Source organism: Podarcis pityusensis (assembly GCF_964106645.2).
Source record: "Podarcis pityusensis genome assembly, chromosome: 17".
Classification (NCBI taxonomy): domain Eukaryota; kingdom Metazoa; phylum Chordata; class Lepidosauria; order Squamata; family Lacertidae; genus Podarcis; species Podarcis pityusensis.
The window spans coordinates 40939964-40963273 of NC_138042.1; the positions used below are offsets into that span (position 1 = coordinate 40939964).

The 23310-nt window shown below is 42.4% G+C and overlaps 1 protein-coding gene across 11 annotated transcripts in view; it reads left to right on the forward strand.

The window, feature by feature from the left end:
- Window positions 1-23310, forward strand: part of ADGRL3 (adhesion G protein-coupled receptor L3) — a 534652-nt gene that overhangs the window by 307171 nt on the left and 204171 nt on the right. For 10 of the 11 annotated variants that reach the window (XM_080987086.1, XM_080987079.1, XM_080987081.1 and 7 more), the window contains exons 6-7: window positions 12191-12205; window positions 14837-15637. In XM_080987086.1, the coding sequence (XP_080843212.1) occupies window positions 12191-12205; window positions 14837-15637 (816 nt within the window). The remainder of the gene's footprint in view (window positions 1-12190; window positions 12206-14836; window positions 15638-23310) is intronic. The other variant, XM_080987083.1, reaches the window with a different exon arrangement.

The following is a 23310-nucleotide window of genomic DNA, read 5'->3' on the forward strand; positions in this document are numbered from 1 at the left end:
ATAGGTGTATGGTATAATTCAATTAATTTATGAAACAAGAAACAAGCGTTTTATGATTACTTAGTGTACATAAACATATGGTTTCAGTCTTTTCTTTATCTTAATGTGTTACTTTATTACATAATTATGTGGGTGGCACTGTGGTCTAAACCACTGAGACTCTTGGGCTTGTCGATCAGAAGGTCAGCGGTTTGAATCCCTGCGACAGGGTGAGCTCCCATTGCTCTGTCCCAGCTCCTGCCAACCTAGCAGTTCGAAAGCACACCAGTGCAAGTAGATAAATAGGTACTGCTGAGGCAGGAAGGTAAACGGCGTTTCCGTGCACTCTGGTTTCCGTCACTCTGTTTCGTTGCACCAGAAGCGATTTAGTCATGCTGGCCACATGACCCAGAAAGCTGTCTGTGGACAAATACCGACTTCCTCGGCCTGAAAGCGAGATGAGCGTCACAATCCCATCCCACCGCCTTTGACTGGACTTAACTGACCAGAGTCCTTTTTTTATTACATAAGGTAACAATGGTTAATATAATACCGATCCTATTTTAAACTCTCCAACCCTGTTTCACACCCACGATGAATAATTATTATATTAGGTATTTCTCACACCTTTTACCACCCACTCCCAACCCAACCAACCCCGGAGGTGCAGCAATAAAACTGCAAAGCTAAGCAGGTCCGGCATGGTTTCAAATTGGATGGGGGACCCTCTTGAGATCCCTGCATTGCAGAGTGTTTGATTGGATGACGCTCAGGGTCCCTTTCAACTCTACGATTCTAATCCTCAACTCTCCTTCAGCTGAACTCAAAACGCTAATCTCCAGCAGTGCTACCCTCCTGACAACCACGACCCTCCCCTCCCCTCACCAGCACCTTGCCTTTCCCCCACCCCGCCCAGAAAAGTGGCAGTGATACTGGTGTCAGGATAACACCGCCCCAACCACTTCTGCTTAAATCTGTAACTAAATACAGTGGTACCTCAGTTTTCGAACAGAATCCATTCTGGAATGCCATTCGAGTTCCGAAACGTTCAAAATCCAAAACTCAGTATGGAAGCCGCAATACGGAAGCCACGTGGGATGTTCGACTTCCGAGGCATGTTCCAAAACTGAAGCATTTATTTCCGGGTTTACGGCATTCGAAAACCGAAACGTTCATCAACAGAGACGTTCAAAAACCGAGGTACCACTGTATATACTTCAGTTTGCATTTTATCACAAATTAAACGTTTAAATAATATTTCATTACCAGCTACATTCCCGAACACATATTCAATGTACTCCTTTCTAAAATATTTTATTCTAAAATGTACATTTTTGCGTGCATCTCGAGCTGAGAAGTGCATCACAAAAATTGGATAAGTGTGAAATCTGAAGGATAATTGTGTTCCGACCTGCGTATAATGCCAGGACGTGTACATTAGGTTAGTTTGCTTAGAAAATGTGGGTCAAATGAAATTCTCCTCCATCTTTGGCCTTAGGCGAGCAATATATTTTGCACCAGAGCTGACGAACGAACGCAGGGCTCTGGCTAGTGAAAGTGTTGTTGGCATGATAACACATGTGAAGAGCCAAGGCTCATATACTTGGCAGAGAAATATAGTGGGAAGTAGTGCATAAAACATTCCTCATGTCAAATCTCATGCAGTGCTGGCTGACTGGTTATTAGCAAAAGATATTGCAAGACTCACACTGAGCACTGGTGTTTTCACCAGCCAGCTTGGTATATGAACTTTAGAGTATCATAAAAGCACACCTCAAATGAGAGGTGCATTTTTAAAGTTGCCAGCACTTTTTCAGCTCTTTAATACACAGACATTAAAAAACCTGACAGTACAAAGAACTTAAGGTATCATTCATTAATGGGTTTATTAAATTAACTCTAGAACCTTCTTACCAATCTTTCGGTAATTAATGATCTCGCTCTAATAACCTGTAAATTTATAACATTGTTCTGACAAATCTTTTTTATTTCCTCACCCTTACCAAATTTCTCCCATTGCCCCTTGTGCACATTAATATTAGGTCGCAAACTCTTCATATTTTCTGATAGAATTGCTAATGGAAAGATCAAAACAAAAAATATTATTTTAGGGTGAATATTCAGCTTGTTACCATTTCATCAAACCACTGCAATTTTCCTTGTGATAGTTCACTCCCACAATCATCGCATTGTATGTATTAACCATAAGATTCTGTGATGACAAAATTCCCAAATGATTAATACTATTATGCTCTTGGTTTGCCTGTGTAATATACCGGTATTTTTATTTCTATATTTAACCGTTCATCATTATTTATTCCCAGCATTTCCAATTTCATTTGATTAATTTTATACACTACAATTCATAATTCCTTACAGAACATCTTTAACAATTCATTGTATTAATTTTTTTGCAATGTTTTTATTGTACTTTTATATATTGCTATGGTGGCGCTGTGGGTTAAACCACAGAGCCTAGGACTTGCCGATCAGAAGGTCGGCGGTTCGAATCCCCGCGATGGGGTGAGCTCCCATTGCTCAGTCCCTGCTCCTGCCAACCTAGCAGTTCGAAAGCACGTCAAAGTGCAAGTAGATAAATAGGTACCTCTCTGGCGGGAAGGTAAACAGCATTTCCGTGCGCTGCTCTGGTTCGCCAGAAGCAGCTTAGTCCTGCTGGCCACATGACCCGGAAGCTGTGCGCTGGCTCCCTCGGCCACTAAAGCGAGATGAGTGCCACAACCCCAGAGTCGGTCATGACTGGACCTAATGGTCAGGGGTCCCTTTACCTTTACCTTTATACACCTCCTTGATATTTCGTATGAGTTGATATCTATCTATCTATCTATCTATCTATCTATCTTGGGCCACCTGAATTGGAATTTCCGAAGGAGGCAATGGAACTGAAGTAGTGCCACACAGATTTGTGCGAATTTGAAACCAAACCCCATCTCTGATGGTGCTAAATAACTACTACTACTACTACTACTACTTTATTTAGCAGCAGGTTCCAGCTTCTTAATGGTTCTGAACTTCCACTATAAAACAACTAGCTGGTGCAGACTAGCTAGGGTTTAAACCAGATATCTGGTCTGGCAATAAAAACCCAGGATATTTGTCTATTTAGGAGTTCTCTGCAGGCATTCAGAGTGTGAGATACACTAGATGGTGCTGTTGACCTATACTGGAATATAGGGGGTTGTCAGAAGGTGTTTTAACTATCATTTAGGATGCCCAAGCCAAAGACACATTTCCATCTCCAAATTTCTTTTGAGACCCAGCATCAACAAAATAAATAATAGAAGGAATCAAGCTGTTATTATAATTATCTGTTATATTAATTGCCTTTTAGATAGTATCCTTTAACTGTTTGCCCTTACTTAATCTTTTTCAATCATCTTCAGCCTGTTAGCCACCACTGTAGCTAGAATCTTACCGCTGGCATTAACAGTGAAACTGATTTTTAGGACTACACAATTTCTTACTGGGTTTGGGGCTTTAATATCTATGTTTTCTTTGTTTCAGTCCAAGAAGCAATATTTATAATATAAATATAATATAAACAAACAGTCCCCTCCAAACTGGTGTTATTATTGAAACTGTAAACGTAATGGAATTCTACTGTTGAGCCATCAGGCCCTGCAGTCTTGTTTAATGTATTAAAATTAAATAATGTTCTTGGGCCTGTTGACTTAACAGCGCAACAGTAGCTACTATTTCTTGTATAGCAGTTACTATCTTGAGAAATCCACTTGCAGCTTTTCCTTATGCTGTTGGGAAGAAAATGGAATATTTACCTGTCAAAGTTTCTATCTTGGACTGCTGCAATTTGTCAAAATGATGGACAGTTTTATCTGTTGGCTTTTATCCACCTTGATTCCTAATCTGAGCTGAGGCAGGGGGAAATTCCAAGTTATTCAAAGGAAAGTTCACTTATTTCTAGGGCAGTCACTGTGATCACATTTGGAGTCTTCCCTTTCTATAATTTTATATAGCAGATTGTTTAAACACCCCTATCTCAGCTGCTAATCTTCATTGGAAATTCAGAAAACACATTGTGCCCATGTGGCGCTGTGGGTTAAACCACAGAGCCTAGAACTTGCCGATCAGAAGGTCGGCAGTTCGAATCCCCGCGACGGGGTGAGCTCCCGTTGCTCAGTCCCTGCTCCTGTCAACCTAGCAGTTCGAAAGCACGTCAAAGTGCAAGTAGATAAATAGGTACCTCTCCGGCGGGAAGGTAAACGGCGTTTCCGTGCGCTGCTCTGGTTCGCCAGAAGCGGCTTAGTCCTGCTGGCCACATGACCTGGAAGCTGTATGCCGGCTCCCTGGGCCAGTAAAGCGAGATGAGCGCCACAACCCCAGAGTCGGCCATGACTGGACCTAATGGTCAGGGGTCCCTTTACCTTTACCTAACTGGCCTGCCTGTGTGCTAAAATCAAGAATCAACTGTCCCCCTGCAGAGATTAATTTTCCTAGGGAATCTCCCTAAAAGCAAAAACGAGGAGAATGATTTACCATAGACAGGTATCGAAAAATATCAACTTTACAGGAATAGCTGGAAGGTGTGGAGGCTGTTTCAGTGTGTGATATACACATTCGGGATGCTTCTGCTGTAGTGTGGCATAACTGCTTTTAAATTACTGCCTCAACAAAAAGCATTGGGTATTAACAATCATTGCTTGTATTTAAACCATTAAGACTGCAGTCCATTTGGGATTTGCTTTGGAGTAAGCCTCATTGAACAATGGGATTTTCTTCTGAGCAAACAAGCGTAGGATTGTGCTGCGTGAGATGGCTTCAGCCCGGCAGTGCTACCAATAGATTTGAGGTAATGAGGATCATAAATACATTTGAATGATATTTCCCTTCATTTGGTTCTGGCAGCTGCAGAGGCAATCTGTGTCATCTGAAGGATCAAATGTTTTTCTTGTGGAGATTAAATATGAGCTGTATTAATCATAGGGAGGAAAACGGGCTCTAGGGACATCCGTACAAGATAGCACAGTCGTGCTTTTGATTTGCTTCTGACCTCTTATGGACTGAAGAACTTGACGGGTGATGAATTACAGCGCAGCAGGAAAAGCCAAGCTATAGCATATGGCTGAATTCTAATTTTCCCCCAAGGAGAGAAGTCCAAAATGACCCTAAGATGCATTTTAAGTCTTGGGATGTGTCATTTCTGAATGATATTAATACAGCAAAGAAAGCAGAAAGGAGTCATTTTATATTGAAGACTTGTATGAAAAATCAATGCAGGGCTTTCTTTCATGGATGAACTAAATAACACCAGACCCAGTAAAGACTTTAGGAAGGGGCACTGCTTACGATATCTTATTTATTACATTTTTATCCTCTCCATCCTTCAAGGAGCTTAGGACAGCGTACATGGGGCTGTTCTGTTCTGTTAATCTGTACAATAACTCTGGAAGGCCTGTCAGGGTGGTTTGCTCAAGTAGTCAGCCAGACATTCCCAGTAAGTTGTTATAAATAATGATTTTATGGTAAGTGCCCATTGAGAGACAATCTTCAGAAAGAAAACTGTCCTCACAAAGTAGACTTTCCAAAGAGAGAATCCCGGAGGTCATATTTGCAACAAGGGTCATATGATGCTGTTTTCAAAATTCTACATGTAATAAACTATAGCAGGGGTCGCCAAACTTTTTGGACTAGCAGACTCATTTCAAATTTTGAGAGAGTGCCGAAGCCACCAGTCATGAAATGACTTCCATGGAGGGAGCGTGGCATAACACAACATTAGAGAGACAACCATCCCTATCTGTTGTTGTTTAGTTGTTTAGTCGTGTCCGACTCTTCATGACCCCCTGGACCAGAGCACGCCAGGCACTCCTGTCTTCCACTGCCTCCGCAGGTTGGTCAGACTCATGTTTGTAGCTTCGAGAACACCGTCCCACCATCTCGTCCTCTGTTGTCCCCTTCTCCTAGTGCCCTCAATCTTTCCCAACATCAGGGTCTTTTCCAGGGAGTCTTGTCTTCTCATGAGGTGGCCAAAGTCTTGGAGCCTCAGCTTCACGATCTGTCCTTCCAGTGAGCACTCAGGGCTGATTTCCTGAAGAATGGAGAGGTTTGATCTTCTTGCAGTCCATGGGACTCTCAAGAGTCTCCTCCAGCACCAGAATTCAAAAGCATGAATTCTTCGGCGATCAGCCTTCTTGATGGTCCAGCTCTCACTTCCATACATCACTACTGGAAAAACCATGGCTTTAACTATACGGACCTTTGTTGGCTTATTGGACCTATCTACTATACGTATCTACTATATGGACCTATCTACCTTAGGCTTATTGGCAAAACCTGTTTGGTGTTTCACAACTTTCTGACTAGTTGCAGGACCTTAGCCAGACCTAGCAGAATAAATGCAGAATCCACGGAAGCAATTGGCGACTTGGCTGCAGACAGGATAGACGAAGCAGGAATCAGGAACTTGTAGTTAGGTGTTTATTATATACAGTGGACTATTTACAGGAACAGAACACAGATCTTATGCTAGCTCTCTCTGACATGACTCACAACTCCTACACTGACACACTGAACCACTGAACTCACGAACTACCAGTAAGTAGGCCATTAATTATCACTCCCTTGAGAGAGTGTGACCATTCAGGGAGCTGTCTCCATGCCTCTGTTATCACCAGGCAGACTTACTCCTTCAGATTGCCTTCTGGCTGTCTGCCAAACCTTAATTGACTCTGTGTGAGTAGCTGCACGTACACAGTTTCCCAACACCCCCTCACAGCTCACACACAGTGCAATTAACTTCTGAGCACATACAGAGTATTTTACCCAACTACCATGGACCGTCAGTTATGTTCTGCTGTTCCCATTTGTTGATCTCGCTCTCTCCCTCCCTCCATCTCTCAATTTCTGGGCCACCCATGAGTTCAGGTTGTCAATCCCTGAAATATAGTACATCAATGAATTAATATGGAGTCTATGTTTTTCAAGGTCAAGGAAACCAAAGGACATGTTATCGTGACCATCAAATAAATAGTAATTACTCAAAATGAAATAAAATGGAGGGCATAACCTGTCATTCGCAGTGTAATTCAAAAGCTCTTCTCCACTCAGGTTATTTTTAATGGAGGTAGTTGTGTAAGCTTGATTGATTGATTTGATTTGATTTATTGTATTTCTATAACGTTTCCATTCAAATGAGTGCCAAAGCGGCTTGCAAACAACAAATAACAAGGACATAATAGAAACTTAATTACAGCTTGAGGCTAATACACAGCTGGTCATTGCCACATCCTTCTTCTGATGTAAACATGGGTAGGCTTCAAGTGGAACCCTGAAGAGCGCAAGAGCTATTTAAAAGGTGGTTGTCAAGATCATCTGGGCATGTTGGCTTGGAGTAGGGTACAAGGGCGACCATGAACTCTTTCAGCACTCTGGAATCGTTGAGAGCTCCAATATAAAAGAGGAGATAACTGAAAAGACTCATAATTCTGCTCAAGCTGGATGGTGTCACCCTGGTTCTTTGCTGAAACACCCAGCTCCACTCTGCTATAATGGTGAAGAGGTGAAATTGATTTCTATCCAAGCATACTTCCCTGTACCAAGCAGGGTTTATCCCCAATCATCAAGTGGCTGATTTGGTTCACAGGTTCCTGAATGCAGTCCATCTTAGCAATAAAAGCAAACAGCCAGCCATACCTTTATCTTTGGTGTGGTTATTTGGTGTGGTTAAACGGAATTGGGGTGGGAGAGGGTTTCCCAAAAACTCAGGTATATTCCAGTCTACAGCACTGGTTCATATGAACGGCCATGACTCCCAAGTCAATCCACCTTGGAAGGGAGGCCAGGCAGGATTGCGCAGTGTCACCACTGCTGCTTGTGGTGATGATTGAGACTTTAGTTCAAGCCATCCATGCAGACCAGAAGGTAAAAGGGCTAAAGCTGTGAGGGATACACCACATTATTGTTTCATTCATGGGTGATGCCCTCCTAATGCACATTAAACCAAGAAAAGGCCATACATGAACTGAAAAAGGGGTTATTGGACTTCCAAAGCGTGCTGAGATTTGAAAAGGATTTTAAGAAGCTGAACATGATAGACTTCAGCATCCCAGCCTCAGAACCAAGGGTGGAGGCGTGACTACAGGAATTCTCTGATTTCCATCTACAAATGGGCAGCTTCTGAGACCTGGGAGAATGGTCCCCTAGGATCAGAGACCGCTTCAGAGGTTGAACTTCACTCTGCCTTTTTTAAGGGGGTGGGTCATAGGGTTGCCATATTTCTAGAGGTAAAATTCAAGACACAAAAGTTGTTGAGCTATTTTCGCCAATTAAATTCCAGACGTATGGAAACCCTAGTGAGTCAGGTTCTTTCTCATGTTTTCTTGTGTTTTTAATAATTTTTAGGAGCTGCCCAGAGTGGCGGGGGCAACTCAGTCCGATGGGCGGCATATAAATAATAAAATCATTATTATTATTGTCAGACAGAGACATCTGTAGAGAAATGTGTGGGGTGAGTGAGGTTTGGATCTCCCTGCAGTCACCACCACTCTCCTTTTTTGTTTTTGAAGCAGGCTGAGCTAGCCTTGCAATGGGTCCCAGCACTACTTAATGGTATTTTGATAAATGTCATGTGTCTGCCTTGCTGCATGAACTGTAGACAGCCAGTTGCACAAGCCCATTCTGTGTGGATTCTCACTTCGTTGTGTTTGCATAACAATGTTCAGTGATGTCAACTGCTGATGCCAACCCCTTGACAAGAGTGTCCCTGTTTTCGTCTGTCAACTGTTGGAAGGTGTGGGCCCCACTTCAGACATCGCATTCATGTATTCCTTAAAGCCATGCTAAGCAAAATGTAGAAGTAGTTATGAATTCAATCAGATTTTACCTAACTCCATGTGTTGTGTAAAAGCCCCAGTGGGAACAGAACAACCCCTAGGCCAGCAAGCATTGGCGTTAGGAAGGACACAGGTGCAGAATGTCCCACTGCAACAGATTGGAAATTTGCTTCTCTGGACATTTCACGAAAGGCCTTTTGGTATCAGTAAAGGCATGGTTCAAAAAGTGTTGAAATCAGGACTTCCGGGTTGGCACCTCCAGGCAATGGCGAGTTCCTCCGATCGGGAGGAATTTGCTCCGCGGAAATTAGGGTCTGACCGCCACGGCGAAGGCGGAGACCCACTGAAATCACAGGCGGGAGAAGCCTGTGAACTTGGGATTCGGCTGGCACCCTTTGCGCCTCCCCTACTCACAGGGAAACCCTGATTTGGGGATCCGGAGCGAAGTGGAGTTTGGATTTGATATCCCGCCTTTCACTCCCTTTAAGGAGTCTCAAAGCGGCTAACATTCTCCTTTCCCTTCCTCCCCCACAACAAACACTCTGTGAGGTGAGTGGGGCTGAGAGACTTCAGAGAAGTGTGACTGGCCCAAGGTCACCCAGCAGCTGCATGTGGAGGAGCGGAGACTCGAACCCGGTTCCCCAGATTACGAGACTACCGCTCTTAACCACTACACCACACTGGCATTAAGTGGGGTGAGTGGCGCGGTGCTTCGAATTGACTGCTTCTTTCACGGAGTGAAGCCGCATCACCGTTGCCGGAGAGCGCTGACTTTTTCCTGTGGACAATTGGATTTTAAACAACTACCCGTGAGTAGAACGGAAAATTAGATCCTCAAATTCATTAATTTGGCATCGAAACGGGAAGGTTCTAAACAGGAAGTCCGCCTTCCTTTTTTGTAAACAGATTGAAGCAAAGAAGTTGCAAGTTAAAGCCTTGGAAAGTTTATTTTTGTAAAGGATTAAATCTCCATCGGTTAAAACTATTAAACCCCCCTTGGAAGCAGGAGAAGAGGGGGGGAAATTTTGGACCTAGTGAGCCTGCAGGAGAGAGTGAAAAACCAAATTACCACTGCTCCGAACCTGGAAACGGGCTGCCAGAAAGAGTGACTTTTTTGACAGCTAGCAATAAGAGAAATATATTGTTTCCATTGTACTCATCTGCGTTTAAAAAGTAGGAAAAGAAACTATCTTTATAGTTTAAACTGTGTTTGAAAGGATTGATACAAGTGGAGACTGTTTCCCTCTAGAGGGAGCTTTTGAAACAGTTACAAGAGTGGAGCTTGGGTTTTTCCAGTTGCAAGATAAGAACTGTGTGAAATAGAGATCGACCTTGGACTTTAAGAATGTTGACAGAAGGCGCCTTAGTGACTGTATTATGTAAGATAAGCTATTCGTTGGAACAGCTCCACAAGAAGACGGACGCTATGAATACCAAACTTGAGAACTTGGGACAAAAAGTGACTAATTTGGAACAAAAAGTGACCATTAATACAGAAATTGTTCAGGATTTGACACAGGAACCTACCTTGACAGGACAAACTGGGGAGAAGACGAAGGAGAATGTTGGTGTTGTTAAACCTAAAATAATGCAAGTGGAAGCCCCAGTTTTACAGAGGCAAACTGAGGACTATAAGTGGAGGCCTTTTATGAATGAATATAGAAAAAGTCAGAATTTGAAGATTGGAGCCCTGTTTGGATTGAAGAAGGAAGGTTGGATAGACTCTTTCATGCAGAGATTTACTGACCTTTGGGTCCTGAATCTGGGTCAGGAGGTGATTGGAGTTGTGGGGGCCTTTGGATCTGGAGGAGCCTTGAAACATGATTTGAGACATTGTATGGACACTGGTTTTAGCTGTGGAGAGTTGGTTGGTCTGTCGAGAGGGAATGGGGGCATGGTTGGGTCGGGGCCCCCCCAAGACCTGCGCTTCAGCACCCTCAGCATCAAAGAATATGAAGAAAAACTGCAGAAGGGACTTGGAAAAGATTTAAGAGCCTCGGACAGAAGATCTCCAGGTTGATGAACTATATGGAATGGACGGAAATGACTGGCAGAATCCAAGACCAGGGAGAAGAGATGGTGGTAGAAGATTGGGAAAGTTTAAAGTTTATATATAGAAATATTGTAAATTTAATGAGCGTTAGAAAATTGTTGGAATGAAATTTTATGGCTTTAGCAGAAATGCTATAAGGAGTTAGGTATAAATAAGTATTTCAGTATTAATGGAAAATAAGGTACAAAATATGTTAAGATATTCATAATGATAAAAATAGAGAAAGATGGAAAGGAATTGCTGAAACAAGTAATAGAAGAGGAATACAAAAAGGGAGGTGAGAGGAGGTCGATGAAATAAGGGAATGAAAGATAGAGAAATGAAATGGTATGGTATATGTTTTTAAATTGTTCTTCTTTTGCTTTGTTTAGTTTAGTGTGTTAAGGTTGTGTTTTGTATTGTTGATTGTATTGTATTGTTTTTTCTTTTCTTTCTCCTTTTTTTTCTTCTCTGCTCTATTTTGTCTTTTTCTTTCGCCTATTTTCTTCTTTCTTCTTTTCTTGTAAGTTTTAAAAGCAATAAAGATTATTTTTTTAAAAAAAATTAGCCCTGCGCTCTTTCGTCATTTCAGAATCAGTTCTTAGTTCATCCATATCTGTATTTCTAATACTTGACAAATTCCTAACTGCATCCTTGAGAGCAGGAAATGAGTCCAGGTAAAAAAAGGAAGTAATTATTCAATACACAAAGCATGTCTTTTCCTTCGGAACTATTGTTTAATCATACACTGATTTATGTGGATCTAATTACATCATTGGCTAATCAATTACCCTGTGGCATTAGGTAAGGGGTTTCTTTTCTCTTTTTTGGTGAGGAGATGACATATGTTATTTGATCTAATGGGAATAACTGCTGTTATGTACATTTATTCCAAGATTTTTTTCTGTTTTTTTTAAAACAAGGATGATATAAGTGCCATAGGAGGTTTCAGTCTATGTCAACATCTTCTTTGGAAGTTGGAACATATAATTCTTTGGGAGTACTGATACACTGGGGACCAGCCAATTATGAAGAGGCTGTATATTCAAGAATTTCCTGTCATTCCTGTGTTCAATGGAATCCTAGTCGTTAATCCGACAGAATCAATGAAAACCTTGCACTGACATTAATGGGTTATGGATACAATGGTGCATGCTTTTTTTTTAAAAAAAAAAAAAAAGATTGTAATAAACCTTTATAAGGGTTTGATTTGTATTTTTTAAAGGCCTTACAAACTAATGAATGCAGAATGTAGCAGTAAGCAAAATGAAGGCTAAATAGTTCAGTGCAAGAGGAAAGTGTCTCGCCAATACAATACCATTAATCTGTTCTCTTTTTCTCCTTTCCTGCTTTTCTTCTTTCTCTACAATAGAAGTGGAACAAAAAGGTAATTAAATACCTTTCACATGTTTTTCTATATATACACATACCCATTCTAAGCAATTACGGGATAAAATATTTAACAGTCTAATGCTTTACTTGATATCCTTTCATCATTAATTTTCGCCATTTTAATCTATTGGTTAAAGTTTTTTTTTGGGGGGGGTTTCTGCTGCTAAGCAATTTCACCTAACATGTCGCTTCTTTCCTGGAAATGTTTACTGGCACCATGCTTCTTTCCACCCCACCCCTTGAAGGATTGTTTCGTAAATGAACATCTATTCCCCTTTCCTTCTGCACCATTTACAGAGCAGTATAAAATAATTTAGAAGGACGCAGCTCTTTTCCTTCCTGCAGTACTTGCAATGCAACTTGCTTTCCGTATATCACCAAGGCATCGAGGGTAATTTAGAGATCCTCAGAAGGTTCATTCCCCTTTGTTATGTTACAGCAGTTTTATATTTGTCAAGTGTTTAACAGTATAAAGTGATGTGCAATTTTTATAGGTGGCTTCTGTTCAAAAGGTCGACAGCTAAATTGCATATGCATTGTGCGTTAGGCAGATGTTGAATCCAGTGTACATATGAAGGATCAGGATCGTGCCAAGGAGTGTACATTCCATGTCCATTTTGCACAGAGATGTATGCAGGTGACCCAAACCCTCAATTTCTTGGTGGTAAATGGATCCCATGTACATATGAGTGTACGCATGTTGTCCCATGACAATCAAATATGGGGTTGGGAAAAGTGCCTTGTGTTCGTTCAGTCGTCAGATTGTCAGAGGACCAGCATAAAATTGCCCTGTGCAATTTCACACTATCATTTACCAATCTGATTTGTGGCTTCCAGCACCAGTGTTGGTGGAAATGTGTTGCTAAATTGATGTTTGCCCTTGCAGTTTTATTCTGATGAGCTGGGATCCTCCTTCCCACTGGGAAATCCCATCCTGTTTTTTGTGGGAAGGAGCCCACTAAATAAATTACGGCCAATAATTTGGGGCTTCCAGTTGACTCTGTGCAAGAAAGAGCTCCTTTGCAAAGGTGGCATTACAGAAAATAGGACTTAGGACACCTTTAATTTTGGATCAATAGCTAGAAGTGAAACACAGTCATGGGTGAGCACACACTCTCACACACAAACACACATCAGTTTTTGGATTAGCCTTGGTGCTGAAATTCTCAAGTCATTTGTAATGGGAACTGCAGACTATGACACAAGTCCATATAGCTATGTAAAACTGTGTATTCAATCAATTAACAAGTTGTATCCTGTATTTCCCATTAGAAATGAAGCAGAGAGAAAAGGTTCATTTCCCTGTCCGTGCCTGTTGGGACGCCATTAATTATCAGCCCCTTCAACTAATGCTATTTGCACTTTAAATGCAAAGATACATTTAATGCCATCGCCTGTTTGATCAGGTGTGAGCAGCTGCCTGTAGGACAGCTGTTCTCCTGCCTTATTTCCCATCAAACTAGGGATATGGGTGCAGGAGCCTGAAACTGTATAGAACATATGTATACAAAAGGAATAGGCCTGTTAAAAACGTTGAGTATGAAAAAGGGAAAACAAAGGGGGAAAATCTGTAATAATCAGGATTTTTTGTTTCTATTAGTTTAAAGCAATTTATTTATTTATTTAGTTCATAAAATCTCTATACTGCTTGATCGTAGGAGAAACCTCAAAGTGGTTTACAAAAAAAAGTTAAAAACAATAAGCATATCACTAAGAGAAGTTTACAACAATCATTTAAAACATACAAAAAATTAAAACTACAATAGAGGGAAACAAATTAAAAATCGCATCAACTTTCTAAACAACTTGGTAGAAATGTCTTCGGCAGGTGCCAGAAATAATCCAGTGAAGGCACATGCCTTATATCAATGGGTGGGGAGTTCCAAAGTGTCAGTATTCTTTCAGATCGAGTTCTTTCAGATGCGATCATTGAGAACTGGCAATTGAGAACTGGCTGCCTGGTGTCTAAAACCACGTTTGGTTAGGGGTTACGGGGATGTAAAATTATTCTGAAGTCTGTGGAGTGGATTATTTCAGCTGGTCGATCTTGATTTACTTAAGGCTTTAATTCTCCTGTATTTCAGAGGACTTTCCCTATTGATTTAAATCTTGATCCTAGCCTTCCTCCATTGAGCTTTTCCCTTATTGTTTCTCTCTTCCTCTTGGCATATTCATTAAACGTTCTTTCTTTACTTCTGTGGCTGCATTCTGTTTAGGTAGCAGCTTCCAAAACCTTTTTCATTTTTTAAGCATTGACCTGTAAGAGGTTTGTTTCCCTTTTGCATGCTTTTAGAGTTGTTGGGGGGTTTTTTTAGTTTGTTTTTTTTAGTTGCTACGGAATTTTTACTTTGCCGTGCAATAATATCTGTTAATTATATAATTTCAAAGGAGGCACATTTGCCAAGGGACTTTTTGAAAAAGAGGAATGGAGAATAGTTCTTGGGAACTTCCTGTGTCCTCCTTTCAGCATGAAAAGCCACTCTCACATTCATATCAGAGTTTAGGAAAGCCTGAATTTCTTTTGAGCTCTCCCTTTGTTCTTGAGCTGTGAACTTCTAAGTGCATGCTAGAGAAGGCCAGCACATTTAGTAACCTGCTTTGTTTTTAACTTTTTCCCTCCCTTCAGTTTTTCTTTGTCCTGGACTACTAAAAGGAGTATATCAGAGTGAACATTTATTTGAATCTGATCACCAGTCAGGAGCCTGGTGTAAGGATCCTTTGCAGGCTTCGGACAAAATTTACTACATGCCATGGACCCCTTACAGAACTGACACTCTAACGGAGTATTCTTCGAAGGATGATTTCATTGCTGGAAGACCAACTACAACGTACAAGTTGCCGCACAGGGTGGACGGCACGGGGTTTGTGGTGTATGACGGGGCTTTATTTTTCAACAAGGAACGAACCAGGAACATTGTCAAATTTGACCTACGGACAAGAATTAAAAGTGGGGAAGCCATCATTGCGAACGCCAACTACCACGACACGTCCCCTTACAGGTGGGGAGGCAAGTCTGACATAGACTTGGCCGTGGATGAGAATGGTCTTTGGGTGATCTATGCAACTGAGCAAAACAACGGCAAAATAGTCATTAGTCAGCTGAACCCTTATACCTTGAGGATCGAAGGGACGTGGGATACGTCTTATGACAAGAGGTCGGCTTCCAATGCATTCATGATCTGTGGCATTTTGTATGTGGTGAAATCTGTCTATGAAGATGATGATAACGAAGCAACAGGTAATAAAATAGACTATATTTACAACACTGAACAAAGCAAAGAAAGTGTCGTGGATGTTCCTTTTCCGAACTCCTACCAGTACATTGCTGCGGTGGATTATAATCCAAGGGACAACCTTCTTTACGTATGGAACAACTACCATGTGGTTAAGTACTCTTTGGATTTTGGACCCATGGACAGCAGAACAGGTAAGGCTTCTTTGTTAAGTTTTTGGGTTTTGCATCCTATGACTTTACAGCCATGTTGCGCTATGGCTTGGGGCTAAGCTGCTCAGCGGCAGCAGGAAGGACTGATTTGGAATGGAACCAGACTGTTTTCCTAATTTAAATTGCCTCCACCTCCCTGAGGTCCTTATTCCTGAGATGGGAGATGTGTATTCACATTGTGGTTAGAACTGCCCATAGCATACTTCACCTGTGCATGGTTTCGGATTTGATTCCTGACATCTCTAGTTTTGATCTGTGTGTGTGTGTGTGTGTGTGTGTGTGTGTGTGGAAAGGGGTGCTGTTTTTCTTTTGTTTATAAGATGTCTTAGCTGCTCCTAACCATAAGGTCCTAGGGCAGGTCAAAGCAATTAAAAATACAATTATAAAAACAGATTAAATCATCACAATTATCGGACATAAAAATCAGATCCAAATGGAACACAACAATTTATAATTTGAAAGATCTTATAGGCAGTAGGCCTAGAAAATATTCCAATTTGAGACCCTGAAGAATTCTCATCACTGGGGCTGTTAGTACTATGTTAGATGATAGACGGCTGATCTCACTTGGTAGCAGGTTGCGCTGAAATGAATATGTGATTTTTATCCATGCCAGCAGAACACTATTTTTTTTTTATTAAAAAAACACTGGTTTGTTGTTGCTTGCTTGCACAAATAACTCTAGTGTCTGTACTGGATTGTCTTGCACTTACAGACTTTGAGAATCGGGGAAAATGCCTCGTCGCACACCGAAGCATGTAACTGACCTCTGCTTTTGTTAAGAGAAAAGCCACTGCAGTTCTTTATCCCTTTCCCTCACTGCCAATTTTCTGCTGCAGTTCTGCCCCCATCCCCATGGAGTTGCAGGTGCATGTTACCTGTTAAGTTGTGGGTGAACATATCAGACGACACAGCGATTCTTCAAACAGCTCTTGTTTATTCACAGGCCAGAACAGAACTGAACTGAAGGGTTCAGCCAGCCTGCTTATATAGAGCTCCACTAAAACACAACAGTAACCACTTTCTGTAACTATCCAATCACTGAACGTCACTTTCAATCCCTTATTTGCATATGTGGACCTGAGTGAAAACTATCTACAGTATCCCCCTGCTGGCCCAGGGTGAGAACTTCAGTACATAACATTACCCCTCGCAAGCATGCATATGTAACCAGTGATGGCCTCAAATCTACTAACAGAAAACATTCAATATCCAGTTTTCAGCAGTTTGAGTCTTGAAAGCTGCTTTTAAGTCATATTCAGACCCCTCTGAAATTTGGGCCTAATTCAAAAAGGGGCTCATTCTGTACCAGTCTTCGGTGCTGCTCCCTTTCCCCAAGTTTATCTTGGCTACTGGAGATGGTAGTGAAGCTCTTTTTTAAAGAAGCAAGTGAAAGTAACATGGTTTGATTTCTGATTTGGGAAAAGTTTTAGGGATGCAAGTTTGTAATTTGGTGAAATCCTCACAGGGTCTCAAGATTCCAAAAGGGATCTGTTTTCACCAGGCCAGATGAAAAATAAATCATATTTTCTTTTACAGAAAGGCACTCCAGGTTTTCTTTCCTTCCTTGCAGAACCTTTCTCTTGTTTTTGCTTTTTAAACGGGTTTTATTCCGCAATTAAACACAGGGGGGCTGTAAAGGTAAAGGGACCCCTGACCATTCGGTCCAGTCGTAGCCGACTCTGGGGTTGCGGCGCTCATCTCGCTTTATTGGCCGAGGGAGCCGGCGTACAGCTTCCGGGTCACGTGGCCAGCATGACTAAGCCGCCTCTGGCGAACCAGAGCAGCGCATGGAAACGCCGTTTACCTTCCCGCCGGAGTGGTATCTATTTATCTACTTGCACTTTGACGTGCTTTCGAACTGCTAGGTTGGCAGGAGCAGGGACCGAGCAATGGGAGCTCACCCCGTCGCGGGGATTCGAACCACCGACCTTCCGATTGGCAAGTCCTAGGCTCTGTGGTTTAACCCACATCTGGGTAGGTTTGCCTAAATAAGAATGTCTTCAGCAGGCCCCAAAAAGAATACAGTGAAGGCACCTGCCTGATATCAATAGGTAGGGAGTACCAAAGTATTGGTGCTGCCACAGTAAATGCCCGAGTCTTGCAGATGTGTCGTGGGTTTCACGTGGCCCCTGTAGAAGTGTCCATTCCACCAATCAAAGCAGTTGGGTGGGCGCAGATGGGTTAAAGCAATCTCGTAGGTAAACTGGCCCCATGTTGTTAAGGGCTGTATAGCCTAATAGTAAGATCTTGAACTCGGCCCACTAGCAGATCAGCAACCACTGCATACATTTCGGAGTCCAGGTATTCTCTGCTGACAAGGCCTCATTCCCCCGTCAGCAATTGTGCTGCAGCGTTCACATGCAGTCAAGAGGCAAACAGAAATATATGCATACATTTCACACCACTTTCACACGATTGCACAGCCTTGGCACACAATCTCACCCACTCAGACGTATACAGTGGTGCCTTGGTTTAAGAACAGCTTAGTTTATGATGAACAACTTGGATTAAGAACGCTGCAAACCCAGAAGTAGGTGCTTCAGTTTGTGAATTTTGCCTTGGAAGCAGAACATGTTCCACTTCCTGTTGAGCATGTTCCATTTGTAAATTGAGTCCCCCGCTGATATGGGAAAGCACGCCCTGGTTTAAGAACGCTTTGGTTTAAGAACGGACTTCCAGAACGGATTGAGTTTGTAAACCAAGGTACCACTGTACTCTGCTGCTCAGCCCTCTCTCCCCCCCCCCCCCCGAATGACCCACTCTTGTCCATGCACTGGGTGGACAAATTTAACCCTTCCCATGTACTGGGATTGATACCAACTCTGACTTCTGAGCTGATGCACTCCATTCAGCTGAGGGAAGGCAGTTTTCTTCCTAATCCTCACACACAGGAAAGGGAGACTTAATCCTTTCTTCCCAGTTTAGACGTTTCCAGGTCTCTCTTTTGATTATTGTACCTGTATCTGTAATGACTGTATCTTTTGATGACTGTATCCCAGCATAACCCAGGGGAGATCCACAGGTCAACTTTCCCTGTTTCTCAGATCCACACTAATCATCTGAGGAGCAGGGATGGCCTGATTTTCATCCCCATCATCGTACACAGGGAGACGAGAGAGGCAGCGTGGCATAGTGGTTAGAAGTGTTGGACTGGGACCTGGGGGAGCAGGGATCAAATCCCCACTTGGCCCTGAAGTTCCCTGGGGGACCTTGGGCTAGTCACTGTGTTCTCTCAGCCTGACCTACATCACAGGGTTGTTGTGGAGATGAAACAAGGAGGACCACGTAGGCCACCTTGGAGGGGGAAAGTTGGAGTATAAAGGAAGTAAACAAAGAAACACATCCATTGTGTACTGTGATGAGGATAAACCTTGCCAGGTCAGGTGAAGGTGGACTGTTTTGTTCCTGATCACAGCACAGGAGGTGGGAATGTTTTCATTCCGCTGCTCAGCACCCTGTGGCAGGGATGGGATTTGACCTTCCCAATCAGCTGTGTGGAAGGGGAAGGCTAGCAGAAGGACAAAGGCTTAAATGGACCAGTGCCAGAGGTCTGAACTAGGCTCACATATTCCCTGTGCTGGCCTTAAGCAATAAAAGTAAAGCCATTTTGGGAAGAGTTAAGAGATAATCAGCTGGCAGCAGATAAATAGGAAAAGTGAGACTTGACATGAGCTAAAACGATATTGAAAGAGGTGGGTACTGAAAATAAATTTAACGGAGAAGGTGGAATTGTGGATTGACAAATAAAGGAGGCGTGTTGCTGGCAGCAGTAGAAAAAGAAAAGACAGCTGTCAGGAGACTATAATGTATTCCATTTGTTTTGTTCATAACATAGTTTTTATTTTGAAAAGAAACGCCTTGAGTATCATTACAGGGATCCCAAAATACCTGGCTGTGATTCACACGCTGTTGCAGTGCATTTGTATATGACGTGAAGAAACAGAGGGAAAATGAGTCTGTGTGTGGCTTTGAGGTCTTTTGTGGAAGTTGGAATTATTGAAGTATTACATTAAGATAGAAATATGGGGTCCATTTTGTGTGTCGAATGACATTTTTGAAAGCTTTAATGTGTATCTAAATCTATACGGTCGTACCTTGGAAGTCGAACGGAATCCGTTCCGGAAGTCCGTTCGACTTCCAAAACGTTCGAAAACCAAAGCACGGCTTCTGATTGGCTGCAGGAAGCTCCTGCAGCTAATCGGAAGCCATGAAAGCCCTGTTGGACGTTTGGCTTCCAAAAATCGTTCAAAAACCGGAACATTCGCTTCCAGGTTTCGATCATTCAAGAGCTGGAAGCCAAGGCGTTTGAGATCCGAGGTACAACTGTAGTTTGCATGTTCATGTTTGTTGGTGGGAGAAAATGGCTCTCTTTGCCGGCCCAAATCGTATGACGATGTAGGTGATATTTTGTATCGGGGATGGGGGGGGACAGCCCAATTTTGCCAGCAGATACCCCCTGCACTCCGAATCCCATCATCTGCCTGGGTCCTTGTCTCTTCCACTATGTTCAACATCTTTATATGAAAATAAACAGATTTCTTAAAATAATAATAATAACAACATTTTGGGGTACTAGTACTCTCTTTTCCACTGGATACACTACACACAGAAAATCTACAACTTAGGGGAAAAGGCCAGAAAAACATTTCATTTGCCAATACATCCTCAACTTTTTTATGAGGTAGGAAGATCCCAATCCCATATAAAAGGGCAGGAAGTGAATGAAGAGAAGTCAGAGCACTCCATCTTTAATATTTGGGATAGGGGCATTTGAGGACTGAGCAACAGCACCTCCTGAGATGTGCTCTTGTCATCCTTTGCTAAGGATGGAAGATGATTTGCAGAGACAACTCCCTGAAACAATAGGCCTATGTTTATTGACTGCCTTTCATAGCATGGTAAAAAGTGCTGCATTAAAGCAAATTACTTCATTTTTACTGGACAACAGCAAAATTGCAATAATATCTTGCATTTTAATAGCATCTCTTAAATTATCTTTGCTTAATGGGAATGATTGTTGGGGGCTTGGTGATGAAGATAAATACGTAGGCTGAAGGCATGAATCAATATTACGGTGTCATAAAGTAATTTAATTCATTAACTGAAGATTTAAAAGTGGATTAAATTGGAAAGTTAACCTATGAAAATATATTCAGCACCAATGTTCTTGCCGTATCTGAGGACATCAGAGTGCTTTGTGGGGGATCAGGAAGCTTGAGGGTGGAATTGGGGAAACAGACATTAAAAAGAAAGAAATAACTGTTGCTTAGCATTTTTGCACCATCAGAAATTGGATTTAAACATGGGGACAAACAAAAAGTTAGAATTCAGTAAAGCAAAACACACATTGAATTTGTTCAGGCAACTCTCACACTGGGACCACATTCCAGGAATAGTGCCTAAAACCGAAACCACATATAGTCCAAGCACATGGAGTTCAGTGGCCGTTGGGATTGCCAAAGCTCCCCACCCCAGATTTCTGCCCCCTTTCCTCCCCCTTTTTATTGCAATTCCAAGCACATAAAGCTGAACGAGCACAAGTTAAATGCACATAGGTTGCGAGTTACCCATCTATCCTTAATATGTGGGCAGAATACCATGAAGGGGATAGTACTGAGTATCTACTCCCAAGCAGAGCAGACTTTGGAAATCCCCAAACAAGGAAGTTTTAAATAAGCATTCTGCATTCATCTCTCAAGTCCAGCAGTTCATTTATCACGATTTCCCAAATGGCTCGTTTGTCAGGGTTGAGACAGGCTGTTGCCTTAGTTATGTGTGAAAAGGGGTGTGAGAGCATGGGTGATGGTCTTCACAGTGAAAGGCAAAGAGGATGAAAAGCAAGCAAACCATGAACCCACCCTACCATGGTCCTCACTGCTGTCTCTAAGAGGCTGTCTTCATGCCCTGACAGCTTTCATTGAAGAATTCTTTAATCTCTGGACTCAATTGATTGGTCCAGCCAACTCTCTGTATTTAATAGTATAGGAAGGCAATTAGGCATGAGCAGACCCTCCAAGTCTCCCTATTTTCCAGGGACAGACCCAGATTTACGAAAGCCATTCCAGTTTCTGAATTGATCCAGGATTGCCCCGCTTATCCTTAGGACGTCCCTATTTTCAAGGGAGAAATGTTGGAGGGTATGGAGTTATGCGACCCCCGAACCAAGGAGATAAGTAACTAGACAAGCTTTAGAAGACATCTGAAGGCAGCCCTGCACAGGGAAGGGTTTTTTTTTAATGTTTAATGTTTTGTTATGTTTTTATATATGTTGGAAGCCGCCCAGAGTGGCTGCGGCAACCCAGTCAGATGGGTTGGGTATAATAATAGTGATAATAATTAATGATGATGATGATGATAATGATGATGAAGAATAGGATGTCTCTGTTTTCATCGGATAAATGTTGGCGTGTATGCATGAGGGGCTGGATGCAACCAAAGAGTCCTGCTAGCATAATGGGACTTCATCCCCTTTTTACCCCACCCCCACCCCCCATGGGCTTGGGAAGAGTCAGGAGGAACTCCAGAGCAGTGTGCAGGGTATGTGACAGAGGCGGGGGGGGGGGTCATTCCACCCAAACTGAAATGCTTGTACAGTGGTACCTCAGGTTAAAGACGCTTCAGGTTACAGACTCCGCTAACCCAGAAATAGTGCTTCAGGTTAAGAACTTTGCTTCAGGATGAGAACAGAAATCTCCCGGTGGCAGCAGGAGGCCCCATTAGCTAAAGTGGTGCTTCAGGTTAAGAACAGTTTCAGGTTAAGAACGGACCTCCGGAACGAATTACCGTATTTTTTGCTCTACAAGACTCACTTTTTCCCTCCTAAAAAGTAAGGGGAAATGTGTGTGCATCTTGTGGAGCGAATGCAGGCTGCGCAGCTATCCCAGAAGCCAGAACAGCAAGAGGGATTGCTGCTTTCACTGCGCAGCGATCCCTCTTGCTGTTCTGGCTTCTGAGATTCAGAATATTTTTTTTCTTGTTTTCCTCCTCCAAAAATTAGGTGCGTCTTGTCGTCTGGTGCGTCTTATAGAGCGAAAAATACGGTAAGTTCTTAACCCGAGGTACCGCTGTACTGATGAAACACTTTCCATAGTGCTACACTTGAATTCCACCCAAGCCCTCCAATGTTTCTTCCTAAACAAATTTAGCTTTTACTAAAGGTATTCGTGGGGCAGCAATTTCAATAATTATTGCAAAGATTTTCAAAATGAATTAAATATAATTTTAAAAACAGCCGCAATAGCAAATAAAAACAGCACCGTAATGTGTTTGGCTCAACCTAATCTCAATTATTTCCCTCTACAAGTCAATTCCTAGTAGTACAGCTGTTGCCCATCCTCTCAGAGTTCAGCTTCTGGTCCAAGATACTGAATGCACTCTGGCCCGCTGACTTCTGATTTCAGCTTTCTGAAACAGTGCTCCCAGTCTCTGAAGGGAAATCTATCTGCTGGCGCTCGCTCTCTCTCGCTCTCTCGCTCTGTGTGTGTGTGTGTCAGTGGTGGGTGGGAATAGGTGCAAAAATGAGGAAGGGGAGTGAGGAAAGTCCCACTGATCTGGCACAGAGCATCTTCTCATGTTAATCTTGGTGCATAACTAGCCAGCCAAAATCATTAATAAAGGACTTGGTTTGGCAGTCTTGCTGTTACACATTTGAC